This window comes from Labrus mixtus, chromosome 9 (assembly GCF_963584025.1).
Source record: "Labrus mixtus chromosome 9, fLabMix1.1, whole genome shotgun sequence".
NCBI classification, from domain to species: domain Eukaryota; kingdom Metazoa; phylum Chordata; class Actinopteri; order Labriformes; family Labridae; genus Labrus; species Labrus mixtus.
The window spans coordinates 11,096,813-11,114,150 of record NC_083620.1 but is presented as its reverse complement, the minus strand read 5'-3'; the positions used below and the strand labels follow the sequence as shown (position 1 = coordinate 11,114,150).

Here is a 17,338-nt window from a genome sequence, read left to right as displayed (position 1 = left end):
CAACAGAAACATCTGATTTCCTCAGAAATTTCTGCCCTCGGACTAAATAACTCATCTCCATCTGTTTCTAAAAGCATTATCGCTGTGCTGTAAAAGCCTGAAGACTCCCATATGAGACCAGATAACATATTCACAGTCAGTGACTGCTTTAGGCTCTGGAGGTTTACTAAAACCCTATGTGCACTGGATGCACATGAAGAGATCCAATATAATATTTTTAAAAATCACATCAATGTATGCATTAATTCTCATTACCATAACACACAGTGACACAGACAGACATGAGATTTTAGCTGTAACAGTCAATGAGTGAATTAAGTGTAAAGTGCTCTCTCTCTCGCTATTACACACACACACACACACATACACACACACACACACACACACACACACACACACACACACACACACACACACACACACACACACACACACACACACACACACACACACACACACACACACACACAGACACACAGACACACAGACACACACATGCTTGTGCACATGAGATAGCATTAACTACTTTTACAGTGCAGCACTTTCTGCAGTTGAATAGATAAGTAAGTTAAGTAAGCCAACATCACATCCATATCTGCCGGGATCCAAAAGGCACTGATACAATTTATACATGCTTCTTTTTTTGATGATCCTCTCAGCATGTCAGGTTACATAAAGAATATATACCAAAAAGAAACCAAGAGGAAATGTGTCAAAGGAAGGAGAGGGGAGGAGAGGGGAGGATAAGGAAGGAAAGGAAGGAAAGGAAAAAAGGAAGGGTAAGATTGAGTTGAGATAGCTAGATAGGGTTGGACTTCAATGGATTATTTGATTTTTTTTCCCTGATATAATATTTCATTTCAGCATCTGGTCCAGCTTGGAAGTAGGAGCATACATCTTAGTATTCAGACAGAGACATGTTGAGAATCTGATAGCTTATTACTATGCAGTTAGAGATGGTGTGAAAGGCTCTTTAAGAAAACACTCAAAGATTTTATCCGCAGCAACAATGACAAAACTATAAAATGTGTTAAGAAAACAATATTAATCAGGAATATTTAGGTGCAAATTCAGCCGCTAGCTACAGCACTTCATGTGCAGAAGTGGGCCTGTCTATATCTATATTAAAAAAAAAAAAACGTGGCTGCTGTGTGTGTGTAAGTGTGTGACTCTGTGTTTATCTGATAGAGGAGCAGATGATCTACAGTATAAAAAAATGGAGCAGCTACATTACATCTCTTCCTCGTCAGGGCAGACACAATATTGTTCACTCCACTGGCTCTGGCTAATCACATCAGCCTACTCACCACACACACACACACACACACACACACACACACACACACACACACACACACACACACACACACACACACACACACACACACACACACACACACACACACACACACACACACACACACACAAACAGAAGCACTAAAATAGATGCAGACAGACAGTCATGCATGAACTAACTCCAAGAGTTTGATGCAAAAATCTGACTCGTAATGCTCATTTAAAAATGTCCCAGCCTTATAAAAGATGTGATTCAGACTCAGAGAGGAGAAATTAAGCTCACAAAATGTTGGTAAAGTTAAAAGTGCATTTTGAAAATACACACCAGTAATTCAGTAACATTTTAACTGGGAAACCCTTACCCTGGAAGTGAGGATTTGACAGCTTTATGAAGCCTTTTTAATATGTTACAAACTGCTGATGCATGCAAAGTGTATGTGTGCGTGTGTGTGTGTGTGTGTGTGTGTGTGTGTGTGTGTGTGTGTGTGTGTGTGTGTGTGTGTGTGTGGGAGTATGAGAGTGTTTGAGTGCTTGCGTATTTTCATCCCACTGTCGAATGCAATTTCGGCTCTCTGATTATCAAAACAAGTACACCCCTGCAAAGGTAGTGTACCAGAAGTTTTTAAATCAATTTGGAGCCGGTATGTGCACATGTGTGCGTGCGTGTTGTGACGTATGTGTCTGAACGTGTGTGTGTGTGACCCCCCCCCCTCCCCCCGGGGAGCGTGAGCGTGCAAATTCAGCCTCAGAAGGAGGTCTGGGGGGATTACAGGGAGGAATGATGGGAAAATCTGGGAGCACTCTCTCATTCACTGACACGCCAGGCTGCTTTTAAGGACAGGCGATGTGTGCAAGGTGGTTTGTGTGTGTGTGTGTGTGTGTGTGTGAGTGTGTGTGTATGAGTGTGAGCGGCTGCTACCTCATCAAAAGGCATATTCTATTTTTCCACGTTATGCTGATATAATCTTTGCGTGCACACTCAAACAACGGCGGCTGACTCAACTCAAAAACAATATCCCATTCTCCAAGCGATGCTTAAGGGTCATTTTAGATGCCTGCAAATATGATTTAGAGTTTAAAGTCTTCCTACACCAAACCCAGCTTCCAAAACAGGAAAAGGCTGCCTTGTAAAAATTGGATATATGAATTTACACAAATGTATGACAACTGAATAAAAAGAACAGAGACCCTAATAAAAGCAAAGATCTTGACAATGATGATTTAATACTTTCCAATGTGGGACTCAATGAGAAAAAAATAAAAATAATTAAATTTAAAAAAAAATAAACGGAAGAGTGGAAAACAAGCTGCATGGAGAGCAGTAAACATGGCTGGAGGAAATATGCTAAAGCTGTGCTGTTGACATTAATCTTCTGAAGTCCTTTATTAGCCTAATTGTGCAAAGCCCGAGGCTTTAAACCACTTCTCTGCATAGGGACAGACAGAAGGGAGAGTTTTGGGGATCATAATTTCTGTCACGAAAACATTCTTCCGCTGCTTGAAACCACTTGAAACAAGTCCTCTCACATTTAACAGATGGATGAGGAACCGCACAGATACTCCTGACCTCTCTTGACTTTTAAATCTTTTACTCACTCCACTTTCTGCCACTTTCAATGCTTTTTCCTCCACTCCCTCCTCTCTACCCCTCCTCTGCGCTGTCGCTCTGTTTCTAACTATGTGTCAGTTATACCGAATGCGCAGTAAGCTGTCATGTCTTGTGTGTGTGTGTGTGTGTGTGTATGTGTGTGTATAGATGGTGTGTAGCCCCCGTGACCCAGGCTGTGTGCATGCAAGAGTCAGACAGTGTGTAAAGTTACAGCCACAGTCACGTTCTCCATCCCTTCACCCTTCAACAACCCCTTTTAACCCTGCCTCCCACCCTCTGTCTCAGTCCCACCTCAACCTGTCTTCCTTCCTGTATCCTGTCCTCCCTCCCTGTCTCTTTCCTCCCCCATCTGTTCTTTAATCCATCTCTCTCTCTTCTCACATATCTTTCCCTCACTTTCTTCACTCCCACAATCCCATCAACCCTCTTGCCTACCCTGGCCTGGGGAAACGGCTGCTTGTTACTCTGCTTGTCTTTTCACTTTCATTTCACAATTGGTTTTCATCAATATCAACATTGTTTCAGATTACTAGCTTCAGGACTGCAGGTGCAATAAAACCAAGAGGAAATAATCCTTGATATGGCAAGTGAGTGACCTTTTACAGCAGCAGTAATTTGGCTTTAATAGAAGTTGGCTTTGCATTTAATATTATTCAGCTGCACATCATTTTCTATCATCTATGATGTAGGACATATTTTTCCAATTCCTGAACCAACACTCATCTAAAAAATAAACTTTTGTTTTTTCTTACACAAAGTTTGTATTACTCTTGCTTTAAAATACTATATTAACTCATATCCTTTTAGATTTTAAATGACATGAGGGCATAAAGCCATATTTTCTTTTTCCACAGTGCCCTAATGGACATGAAGCATGCAAATAGCTCAATACGTGACTCATACATCCTCTGTATGAAATCTATTTTAACCCCAAAATAATTTACCACAGACATAATGGCATTGCATAAAAGGGTCCTGGAGGTGAAAAAATGACGCTTGTTCTTGGTTAGATCATGCAGCAGAGCTGTAACTATTTAAAGGACAAAATGCAGTGACAGGGCAGATGGTGGGAGGTGTGTTTCAGAGTGTGTGAGTGAGGCAGAAGGACATGAAGGGATAGAATGAGAGAACGTGGAGTCAGACGAGATTGATATAGGCAGCTTGATAAGATGAAGAGGAAGATAATTAGTGACACTTGAATGTGAAGGATACATCCATTAAAATCAGTTAAATTAGTAGCACTTTGCACAGCTTTTTCCTCAGGTGGATTTCTGATTCTTCTTGTAGTGATGGCAAAGGTTTTTTGGAGAGGAATTTGGAAAATATATATATTTTTTTGAATGACGAAAAGTTTTAAGTCTTTGAGAGACAAACTTGTATGTTTTTTTGCACAATATGGAGTTAAAAAGATGAGTCCCCTGTCTTGATCTGCTGAAGTAATGAGTGAGTCACCTGTGGAGACTAATGCTCCTGGGATTTACAGCAAGCATGAATTCTTGGTGAACAGACCTTTTTGCTTGGAACATGGGCCACTGTTGATTCCATTAGCTGAACAAAGTATCCTAAAATATTTTGCAAGACGATTGTATTGGAGAGGACTGCTGTTTTATTGTCTAGTGTCAGAGGCTCAGGGTGTTTTTCAAGTGGAATCATGCTTTTTGCTGCAGTAAAGTAATTTCCAGGAGAGAGGAATTATCACATTCTCTTCTGCTCGTCACAGAGGTCAACTCCTTCACCTCCTTGTCCCTGCATGAAAGATAGGCATAGGAAATACTCCTTCTACTGTACTGTAGCCAGGGTCTAAAACTAACTTTGAAGGCATAGAACGAAGCAGAAGGAGCCCGCAGTCCGCTTACTTCGAGTTCATTTTCTAACAGTTCCTCTGTTTTTACCCTGCATCAAGTCAGTTGCAGCGCTGCAACCAGCGCGAACGCAGATACCCACTATATGGGTAGTTTGATGAACTGAACTTGCTAAATAAAGGAGGCGTGACCAAACAGATGTTGGACAGCGAGGGTCAATCAGAGTAGGGCAACACAACTATTGACCATCACCGATTTAGCATGGCCTGCTGCCAGTCTCACAGAAATGATTGTTACATTTAAGCTTTATGACAAGGTGTTCATGTACCAGACTATGGGGATGCTTTTGTACATGCACGCCTTGTCTCAAATCTCACATGCTGTGTATCATTGAGCTTTGAGGTTCCTCACTCATTTTCAACCCCTCACTTATCATTGTTTGTTGAATGAACGTGTTGGATGGTCTTCTTTATCTACACATAGACTGAAACTATGATGTTTTCATATTTACGTATTTACATATTAAGACAATTTTCTTCATACCTTCTGATCCAACACAATAGTAAAGGAGAATACAATCTTTTTATTCTATCTTATTTTGTCCTGTTATTTAATATCTTGTATGTGTATGTGTGTATATGTATTAAAGTACCTTACATTACATTTGTATGTATGAATGGCTGCTCATTGTCTGTTGGAAACTTTGATGTGCTGCTGCTGAAAAGTTGATTTTTAATCTCCTCGAGTTTCTCTCCTGGTTAAATAAAAGTTGAAAAAAAAGCTTGTATGTGCGTCTAAAGCCTCTGACATGCTCACAATGAAATTGCCCAAAATGATTTTCCGTGTGGTTTTTAAGATGTGCAAGTTGAAGGAATTAAGGTTGTTTTCAAGAAGCCTTAAAGTAATCCTATCTAAACTACATCCTTGAGTGTACAGCTCTCCAGCTTTATCTGGAATCAGGGACATTTAGTGAAAAAAAAAGAAACTAGATGGATTATTGACATGGATAAACACCGGTAAAAGCAAGGTTATTGAGCAGTGTGTAACAGCCACACAGGGAGAGGTTACACCTTACATAAGAGACTGGGCACAGCTCCCAACACTCTATTACATCGACTCACTGTGTTCTCTGAGAAAGACGTAGGCAAGAACACAAACACAGGATTCCTGACTGTACTCACCCAATGTCCTCTCAGACACAAAAAAAGAGGTAGATATTTAACATTAGAACAAAACAGTCTGTCTCTGTTTCCGTACAAGACCACTCTGTGGATGATGTGTAATGCCTGTTCCACACTCAAAGATTTATAAGCTCTTAACATATTTGATCAGATGACAATTAATCATATATTAAACAGTTATGTTCCTGTAGTGTATGGAGAGCAACAATGGGACCATAACATCACACCACACACAAACAGATTTTGTTCAGCAACAATCAGAGGCCTGACTTTCTTTGAAACTGGAAATCTTGTGAAACTGCTCACATTCAAACAGGACTTTGCAGTAATAAAACATGATGGGCAGACGAAATTTAGGATTGCTGTTGGACTATTTTCAACTGAAGAGCTGTACATGTTAGAGCACAAGCTGGAGATGTTAAAATTGAAAAGGTCATCTTGTCTGCCTTCAGGTCACGCCCCATACAACAGGAAAATCAGATTGTAGATATTGAACATGTTTAATCTGTATGATTTGAAATTGTGGAACCCTCAATGTCTTCCAATCAGATCAGATCACTCTTAATATAACTCAGATCACAGGAAAATCTTTCAAGATAATCCTTAGAACCATTCAAAAAACAGGGACTTTGTTTAGGATTGTCGGAGGGGGAGAATCCGGCCCAATATTGGCGATATTCTCTCATCTTGTTATATTCCCAATAACTTTAATGCATTCCTCGATCTACAAAATGTATATTTCTACCCCAAGATTGACCTTCTTAGTGGCTTGGAAGATATGTGGCTCCCATCAAAAATGGAAAATGATGGTGCTGGAGAGTATTTAGAAAAAATGTGGTGCTTTTGTCTGGTGTGTTCCCTTTCTTCTCAAAAATGAACCAAAGCGGCCTGACTAAAAACACAAAAGTAACAAAAGACAAATACTAATCTCTTAAACTTAAAATAACCAAACTGTTAGGCGACATTTACCTGTGTGACTCTTATGCAAATGAAAAAAAGCTGTTTTCAGGGCCTTTGAAGTTGATCATTTTGTGTACCATGTGCTAAAATATAAATCAGTCATGTGTTTTTGGCATGTTACAAGTACAGAATCAGAATCCAATCCATTATATGTATAAGGTTAGGTAAGTAATCAGAGCATTACAGATAAAACAATCATGACCTTTCTCTCCTTAGCGCTCGCATTTCCTGCTGAGCCTTCTCCAGAGCTTTCCCCACTCGGGTCACTTCCTCTTCAGCTGTGCGGCACTTCCTGTTCGTTTGTTCCTCTCTCTGGTGCAGTGACGTCAACTGCTCTTGTAAGGTGTTGCACCTGTGCTGGCATGACAACAAACTCTCCTTTTCTTCTTCCAACTCCCCTTTTAACCTGTTGAAAATATGCAGAAGATGAGCATGTGATTAAACACACACTCAGTTATTGTCCACACGGTTATATTCCAGGGCATGTGTACGCATGCTTTTAAACAATCCCTCAAATGAATACACCTGCAGGCACACAGTAAATCTACACTGAGTGACAGGTCATAGAGTGAGTGTACAGTTAGAGCAAGTCAGTTACATAAAAGCAAAGCTGTTTATTCCCCCCCCTCCATCCTTAAAGTCAAGATCCTCGCACACAAACACTGCAAAAGTGGGACAATCCTAAATTCAACACCCATCGAGTGACAAATTTGTAATGTTGTAGTAACTTTTGTATAGTACTCAGAATATACCTTTTTCATCCATACTGGGAGACAATAAAAAATACTTGATGGGGCCAACCTGTTTTCTTTCAAAGACAGCAACTATGAGGTACGGTCTTCCGATTGATTCCTTCACAGAAACCAAAATTTCTACAGCAAATAAATATCGGCTTTAGGCCATATGGTCTCCAACTTTTGGCCATTTGGTGCATTGTTGTCTCCCATTACATTTTCTTTCAGCAATGGGGGGGTGGGGGGGGGCTGCTCCCTCCCACAAACCTCTCATCCCTTCTGGAATAGCCTCCACCTCCTCAGTGGAGTGCTATCATATGTTGAACTGTATAGGAGCCAGAGGGTGAGATCAGAGACTGCTGTGTGGGAAGGGAAATAAATCGACAGTGTAATTGAACACACCAGGCAGTCAGTGGCTTATAAAAAGAATACCAGCAGCTTCTATGTGAAAAAATACACACACCAAGTACATCTAACGCCTGCATGGAAAGATGAGAGGCTCTGTGTGTGTACGTCTGTCTGTGGTTAGGGTGTGTTCGCACACATGTGTCTGCCTGCATATTAGAGTAATGCATCCCAATAGGGGCACCACTACGCCTCTGCATATCTACAATATCTGCATGCCTTTGTGCACAGATGAGTAAATGTGTGTGTGTGTGTGTGTGTGTGTGTGTGTGTGTGTGTGTGTGTGTGTGAGTGTGAGTGTGTGTGAGGAACAAGAGTCCACGCCAACTAAAGAGTGCTTCCATCTGTTGCACCAGCCTCACATGAGACTCTGCTGTGTCACTGGCACTTCATGGAGCCTAAGATCCCCTCAACTGAATCAAGAGTGAATCTCAGATGACACTAAAACCCCCACCTCTCTCTCTCTCTCCCAGGAAGGAGTTGGAGAAGAGAAACGCAGCACAGGAAGAGCCTGATTTGGAGGAGAATGAGTGGGATGACTAAAGAGATTGTGGGAAAGTTGGAGAAGAGAGAATATGAACGATTATTTATATAGAGAAAATACAATAAGTGGATAGAAAAGCCAAGAGCAGAGGTTAGCATACCAGAACAGTTTTCCTCTGTGCTCTTTCTCAGAGTCTCTCAGTTGGCACAGCTGCGCCTCTCTCTGTCTCTTCTGCTCCCTGGAGACACAAAGTTCACAGCGCGGTCACTCGATTTTCAGCGTTTCTTGAGTCGGTAAATTACACATTTTAAATTGAGTCATACGCTTTTAAAAATGACAAAAACGCAATTCAGATTCATTGCAGCCACATATCACAGTCAGGCAGAGGTAAATATTTTCTCCCAGAGTATTGTTTTATAACTTCAGGTGTCACTGGAAAGTAATTGAATAACATATATGTTATTCTGTAGACTCTTTTGGCTTGTACAACATTATTGGTAATCATTTTACAGCTAGACTGTCATGATTTGGTTTTGTATTTGAGTTTCCCTGTTTTATCCCAGTGTTGCTTGTTTCCCTTGTGTGTTAATGTTCCCTAATGTTGCTGGTTTTTCCCTTGTGTGTTTCCTAGTTTTGTCTTCAGTGTTTTCTGTTTTATTTTGTCATTTATTATCCTCGTGTATCTCTGTGTTCTAGTGTGTTTTGTTACTTTCTTGAGTTCTGTGTGTCTTTAGTGTTTCATGATTTAGTTTGTAGTTGTCCTCAGTGTTTATTGTATTCCTGCCTCTGTGTGTTTGCCCTGATTGTCTTCACCTGTGTCGTTAGTCTCACCTGTGTCTGATTACCCCATGTCTATTTAGTCTCTGTATTTCTTCCCTTCTGGGTCAGTTCATTGTATGTTGATTGTATGTTGTTTGTATGTCAGTTATCAGTGTCAGTAGATCGTGTTTTCCTTGTGCTCTAGTGTTACTTGTGGTTTCCTCGTGGCTAGTTTTCTACTTTAGTAAGTTGTGTGTTTGCCTTTGGCCTTTTTGTTTAAATAAATATTTTTTTGTTAGATCTGCATCTGGGTCCTCTGCTTAGTTTTTCTTGAACCTTGACAGAATGAACTGACCCAGAAGGGAAGAAACACAGAGACTAAATAGACATGGGGTAATCAGACACAGGTGAGACTAACGACACAGGTGAAGACAATCAGGGCAAACACACAGAGGCAGGAATACAATAAACACTGAGGACAACTACAAACTAAATCATGAAACACTAAAGACACACAGAACTCAAGAATCTAACAAAACACACTAGAACACAGAGATACACGAGGATAATAAATGACAAAATAAAACAGAAAACACTGAAGACAAAATTAGGAAACACACAAGGGAAAAACCAGCAACACTAGGGAACATTAACACACAAGGGAAACAAGCAACACTGGGATAAAACAGGGAAACTCAAATACAAAACCAAATCATGACACAGACTACCCTTCATGACTAATCTAGATTTATTTTGTTGCTTATTCATGTGTGAAGCCATGTTTTAGGAACAACCTCTTCTTTCATGCACAGCTGCTGGCTTGCTCTTGAGAAAGTAAATTGGAAATCAGTTTTAATTCTAATTTTGCGTGCCATGACAGAATGTGCTACTCCCTCCACAAACACACACACACACGCACACGCACACAGACAAACACACACAGACTTTACCCTAACCCTCCTAACCCTGTCGGCTTCTCAGCCTAATCCCCTCTCTGGCGGCATGATCAGTTAATGTGTTTGTGTTTGTGAGTGACTGTGTGTGTGAGGTAGTGGGTTTGTGTGTGACTGTGAAGCTGGCTGTCTAGCCCTGTGACCTTGCAGCCGCACGCAACGAGGATACAGAGTGAGAGGGCTTGCACGTCTGAGCTCACGGTCAGACAGTCTGTTCTGTTTTCACTGCTCACTGACAACAGGCTTTTGTGACAACCGTGCAGAACTACAAAAACCATGCTCATGCTGCAGACCACATACTGCATGATGATCTTTTGAAGAGTTAAATAATAGAACAAATAATAGAACAATATTTCAAGAAATAGAAGTTTCAATGTTTCAAGACATAGGCTGAGATACACAGAGAAACACACTCTCAGCTGTCTGGCTCCAGTTATAGACCTCCCTCCTCACACATCCACATCCCCATTTCCTCTCCCGCTGACTCCTTTTTTCCCCTTCTTTCCCCTCAATGCTGTCACAGCTACTAGTGATTTAAAGCATGCCCCTGGGTGCCCCTAAATTTTGCCTGTTTAGCAACTACATACAGTTTGTACTTTACAGGCCGCTGTGCCTGTCCCTCGTCGCTATCTGTCTTGCTCCCCTTTCTGTCTTCAAGGTCAGAGATGACATGATATCTGACTCCAAGCTTCTGTTTCCACCATACTTTATCTTTTGTTCCCCTGTTCCTGACTTACGTTCAGAGGTGAAACTGGAGTGGAGAGAAAGAGCAACTGAATAAGAATAAAGCAGAGGACGGTATATGCATGCATTACTGTGGGCAAGTACGTTGTGTATTTTTGATGTTGTGGGCATGTGGTGTAGCTGGTATGAATGGAAAGACTGATATTTCAAAAGATTCTTTTGTTGTACATTATTTTAGGGTGTCTTACGGGCAAGTCACCAGAATAAAGAGATTTGGAAATTGTGTCATTAAGTTCAATGAAAATGTATACAGGATTACCTAAAGACATCACTGTCTCCAACGTGCAATGACTTGCACTGCATTAACTGAGACACATGTGGACTAATGAATCTAAAGTAACTTGTGTGTTCAGGAGGGGAGACGTTTGCAGCAGATCTGGTATGCGTAATCACAGCTTGACAAAGCACATCACAAAAATTACAGACTACAGAAGGTATTCATACCTACTGCTTTTAGCCAACTGAGCGTTTATCAGCTGTTGTAGGTGACCGATGTTGATAGGAATCAAACATTAATCTTCACTCTGTCTTCTAGACCATAATAAAAAAAAAACTGTGTAATTAGATGTGTTAGGTCAAAGCGTATTTTGAAAAGAACGTAGACATATTACAGTGAAAAAATCAGCACATTGTGTGCCAGCAATCCAGCCGCAGTAGACGGCTGGCAGATGGTGCAAAGGATAGTGAATCTTGACACCTAAATTGTAATGTTCCAGTGACACCCTGCTGAGCCTCTCCTCCTACTGTGGTGTATGGCAAGTCATCAAAATACCAACCAGCCACATAAGAGGGGAAAACCTCCCTGTTTTTCAGGAAAACACCATCCCTTTTGCAACATGTGCTCACATGATAACAGAGTTCAGAGAGAGTGAAAGAGCAAGGCAACTATTTCACATCTGAGATCGAAGCGGAAAAGAAAAAAATGTGTGTGTTAGTGTGCGTGTGCGTGTGTGTGTGTGTCATGTAAATGCAAGCACAAGATCTTGTGCAAGGAGGTCCTTGGATACACCATGAGATCAATAGTTATTTGACTACCTACTCTCAAAGAGTCCCTGTGCAAACACACACACACTTTGATGCAGAAATGCAGACACACAGCCGAGCACAGAGCACTCGGTGTGCATCAGACTTATGAGAACAAGCTGTATCACATCAATCACATCAATCCTTTGCTCTTTCTCTCTTGACCTTCAATCATTCTATCACTCCACTCTTTTATCTTCCCTGCCTTGCTCAGTGCATCCATCCTGTCTTTCATCTATCTCTCTTCCCACTAATCCATCCTTTCAACCTGGCCTGGCTCTGTGTTGGATGATCCATGTGTTCGTCCTCTGATGAAAGGATGAGCTCAACGTTACTGCCAATCTGGATGCAGCAGGAAGCGTCCCAACAATTCTTACATACATGTCAACCAGACGTCCCAGGAAGGGGTTTGTGATGCTCTAAATGCTTCTTAAACTAATGCTGTCGAATTGCCCTGAGGCAAGGTGCATACTTAGCAGCCCATCACTCTTAGTACTGACCACAGAACAAGGTCCTGAGTCGTAAGTCAGGACACAAAAGATGATCACCATCACCAGAGAAGCACCATAGACATCACTATTCACATGCCACAGAAGTCCACTTAAAGACATTTTAAATTCAGGATTAGTCGGGGGAACAGCATATGTCTGTGTATGTGTGTGTCTGTTAATAGCCATGACAAAACAAGCTGCCCTTGAGTCTAGAAGGCATGCTGATCAGATTGCATGCTAGGATCAGAAGGATTCCACAGCCTCTCTGTCCTTAGACCGCCCCTTAAATATGTGTGTGTGTGCTTTTCCAAGGCAACCGACTGATGCCATAGAAACGCAACAGGTGTGGAACACTGATGTTTGACAGAGGTGTGGGTCAAAGGTTGGACAGTTATCATGGCAACAACTTTTGTACAGAAACATGTCGGTTCTGTTTGTTCTAGGATCTTAAGTAGGAATAAAATGTTTGGGAATGATACTTAGTGTTACTGAAAGGAAACAGACATACACACACACGCACGCACACACACACACACACACACACACACACACACACACACACACACACACACACACACACACACACACACACACACACACACACACACACACACACACACACACACACACACACACACACACACACACACAGTGGTTGTGGAGCTGGTAGTAGTTTGAACAGGCGACCAATCAGCATCAACTGGACAGTGAGAGTAGAATTAGCAGATAAACTCAGTCATCCCATCTGGGTCTCAGTCTGTACATGACTGTCTGCCTGACACAGGAAGAGAAATCTGTTAACATCAGACTGCCTCACTCTTAGAGGCCTTAAGTCACATTAGGTACCTTTCTTTATCTTGAAATGCATTTGGGATAAAAAAGGTACATTCAGTAAATAAATGTAAATAACATTATCAAATAAGAACCTTTGTTTGAGGGGTTGTCCTCCTTTACAGTAAAAATATGAGAGAGAAAAAGTCCGCTGATACAACTTGTTTGGATTAACTCAAGACAGATAAAACTATGATTTCTTTATTTTAAAATATGGAGAAAGGTATATTATTGTACGAAAATTTCGTCTTGAGTTTGGTCAAATGTTTTTCATAATGCTGCTATGAAGACATCATGCAATAAAGTCTGTGTCTTGAGCACCCTCCTCCTCCTCCTCCTCCTCCTCCTCCTCCACATACACCTCATGCAACATGGCCTTAAGGCTTATTCTTCCTATAGCATATGTCCATATGTCTGGGAGGGTCGCGTGCGACTGCAAACATCCCCTCCATCCTCCCTGTCTCAGCCCTGATCCCTGTACACACACACACACACACACACACACACACACACACACACACACACACACACACACACACACACACACACACACACACACACACACACACACACACACACACACACACACACACACACACACACACACACACACACACACACACGCACACAGGCACATACATATACATACACATGAAGCGTAATGCATGCACTCAGTGGCATGTGCAATTTGTGTCGCTTAGCAGAGGGTGGGGTGTGTGTGTGTGTGTGTGTGTGGGGGGGGGGGGGGGGGGGGGTAAGGGGTTTCCCAATAAAGTTTTTTGTCTGATACTAGTGGAGGGCTGAGCCTCGATTTGATCATTTAATCGGTTTTGGAGAGATAATTGGAGAGCATATAAATCTGTTTAGTGTTTTTTTTAATCAAATACGATTATGTTCACATCACACATTTCATTAGTAATTAATTTAGGAATTAACCAAAACTTGAATAATAATACCCAAAGGCAGATTTCAATGTTTAGAACATTTTGGGGCAGTAGAGAAACAGAAGGGGGGACGGCTGGTAATCAGACAAAAGCAAAACATAACAGTAAAACTGCTACTTTTCTTGTCTTACTGTAAACAGTGTTGTAGTTTCTTAAGGTTAATGTGTAGTTAAGCAGTTATATGACTATACAATACTTGTCTACACTTGTATCTAACTGTGTTGAAAAAAATCCTGTCTTTGCACACACAGATAATACTGAACAAGCTGGCCTTTAAGACAACAAAAAAACCCAGCAGAATCTGTATTTCTAAAGGTCATAAGTTTTTGACTAAAAAACATTTGGGAGAGAGAAAAAGTGACTGATGAGGAAGTTAGGAGGAAACATTAGTGAACAAATGAGCGCTTCATCTGCAGCCTGTCAGGTCAAGTAGTCCTTTAATTCTCTGATTACCAGATAAAAGCTATTTTAACATCGACTCCCTTTGTGAGTTGGAGATGTTTGTGTGTTTTTTTCTCTCTTTGTGTGTGTCTGCGTATGTGGTCCATTTGTGTGTCTAGTATGTAAGCACTTTTGAAGTGGGTTGATCTTTTAAATATTATGAAGGATTCCAATTAAACACACGAAAAAAAACAACAACATTGGCATGATGATAAAAAAAACAAAAAAACACCATTACTTATCGTAGAATGAGTAACATGTAAATCTCAGAAAACCATTACCCCTGTTTTTTTCAATCCAGTATCAGGTCTGGACTCAATATGAAATCATGAATGCATTTCAAATCCAGCTAAAAAAACTTTTCATGGACAGTAAAACTTTACAAAAACAATAACTGGCTTTCTTACTCTTGTAATGACAGTAGATTGTGGGCTGTTAAGAGAAAACCCTGAATTCAGTGTGCATAGTAATTAGTTCTGAAGTTTAAAGGAACGAAGCTAAAAAAAAAAAAAGAAACATTAACACATCCTGTTCTCTGTCTAAACATGGGTTCACATTTAAACTCCGGACTTTTGATATTGATAAACAAAATTAAATAAATTAGCAATTTCTTGAGGCATGCATGCAGCACTGTTAAGCTCTCATAACGAACAACTGTATCATGGGTTGGATGCTATTTCTGTTTGTTAAAATGACAGCCTTACACATCATGTATTTGTTCTCAAAGAAGTAAACATCAGTTGACCTGATGCTAACTCTAGTTTAAAATCAAAGGGATCACCAAAGAGATTAATGCGTAAAACTGGTTTTTTTTACTTTATTATTAGGCTACTGAATTATTATTTAAAATATACTTTACTTAAATGTAGTGTTTGTCTGGGTTTCTGTATATGTGTTTGTGTATGTCTGTCTGCAGGTCAGGGTATTACAAAGGAGTAAGAACAGAAAAAAAGAAAAAAGAAAACATCAGAGGAGCTGTGAAATGTTTGAACTGATGAAGCATCATCATCAGCATATTTTCAAATGCCACAGGGGCACATTTTTTCTCAAGTCTTAAAGTTCTGACTAGACCTTAGTGTTATTGTATATAAGTCAATTCCTCTGTTGTTGAAGCTTTAAAGGCCTGGTATGTGGAACGTGTGCATTTCCTGGTTGGGGCGGTGCCAGTGTGGCTAATCAGAAGGTTTCAATTGGTTGGGGAAGAAATTACACAAAGAGCCAAGCCCAGCTGTGACCTGTTCTTCACCCGGCATTTTACAGATACCAAGATCCACCTGCGTCCCCATATGTGCATGACATGTGCATGCTTTTCATATGTATGTGTGTGTGTGTGTGTGTGTGTGTGTGTGTGTGTGTGTGTGTGTTAAACCACACACTGCAGACACTTACTTCAGCTGCTGAGTTAGGTGATCTTTCTGTTCTGTGACTTTCTGCAACTCCACACTGGAATGCCTCAGCTCTTCTCTCAGCGCTGTTTAAACACACGCACACACACACACACACACACACACACACACACACACACACACACACACAAATCTGAGTTAACTTGACACATTGAAGATGCTGTAAAAGCTTAAAAAGCTTTCCAGTCTGTATCGCTGACTTAAAGCCCGTCTGTCACCAGAGGCTGTTACACTGTATGATTTACAGAGAGAGGGAAACAGAGGAGAGAAAAGACAGACAGGTACAGTAGGCAGATTTTTTTTTAAGAATATTGTTATTTCACACTAGAGCAAAGAAAGGAAACCCTACACCAAATGAAACTATCAGAGTGACAAGATTTGTAAGCACAAACAAAACAGGAGGTGGTGGAGGAGGAGACAGGAGTTCAACACAGAAACACGAGAGTACCTCAAACAACAGTAGGGGTTGAAAAGAAAACCATGTGGTAAAGCTGAGATATAAAGAAGCAGTTGAAAATGAGAAACAGAGGAAGAGCATAGGGAGGGGAGTGTGTTAAGAAGAAGGGAGTATGAGGGAATTTGTGCTCAGGGGAAGCCATGAAACAATACTCTGCTGTCTGGCAGGCTTTGTTGTTGTGTGTCTGACACAGAGTAGCTGCTGTATTGCTACTGTTTCCTCCCTTCACTGTCTGTTCACATTCAATTTCAAAGTTATGTACAAGGTGCACACAGTAATGAGATACAAAATCAGACAACAAAATGCCACAATAATGAAATGCAACAAAGTATTGATAAACCCACCAGTCCATAAAACATGTTATCAGTCAATAACAATACACCAAAGTTAGCATCACTGTCGCTGTGTGATGTCAACTGTCTTGTAGAATCTTAACTTGGTATGAACTTGACAAAGTAGCTTATGATGATAAATGTGTATGAATGGGAATAGCTAATAGCGTAAGTGTGTTTGGATCACGGCCATTCCGTGTCAATGTATGTGCAATGTGAAGCTATGAGTTAACCAAAGTGTGCTAGCATTAGCATGCTAACACAACAGTGAGGCCATAGGCAATTGCAGCTCGAGCAAAGGACAATTCTTTCCGTTGTTTGCGCTTAATGGTGCATTCTAATTGATAACTCCTTGTGCTAAAACTAGTGGAGAGGGGTTGGAGGTGTGCCGCTAGAGGAGAGCGGAGATTGTTTTGGTTTCATGCTGGTGCTCAAGGATGACTTCTACTGGATCAAAAAGTCGCACATTCTTCCTTTAAGAGAGCA

General features: G+C 40.9%; 1 protein-coding gene across 1 annotated transcript in view; it reads right to left on the bottom strand.

The window, feature by feature from the left end:
• The window catches only part of lekr1 (leucine, glutamate and lysine rich 1), a 73,883-nt gene that overhangs the window by 14,141 nt on the left and 42,404 nt on the right, over positions 1–17,338 (bottom strand). Inside the window, exons 5-7 of the mRNA XM_061046239.1 lie at positions 16,047–16,128; positions 8,632–8,709; positions 7,051–7,254 (exon numbers count right to left, since the gene is read on the bottom strand). Coding sequence (XP_060902222.1) covers positions 7,051–7,254; positions 8,632–8,709; positions 16,047–16,128 — 364 coding nt within the window. The remainder of the gene's footprint in view (positions 1–7,050; positions 7,255–8,631; positions 8,710–16,046; positions 16,129–17,338) is intronic.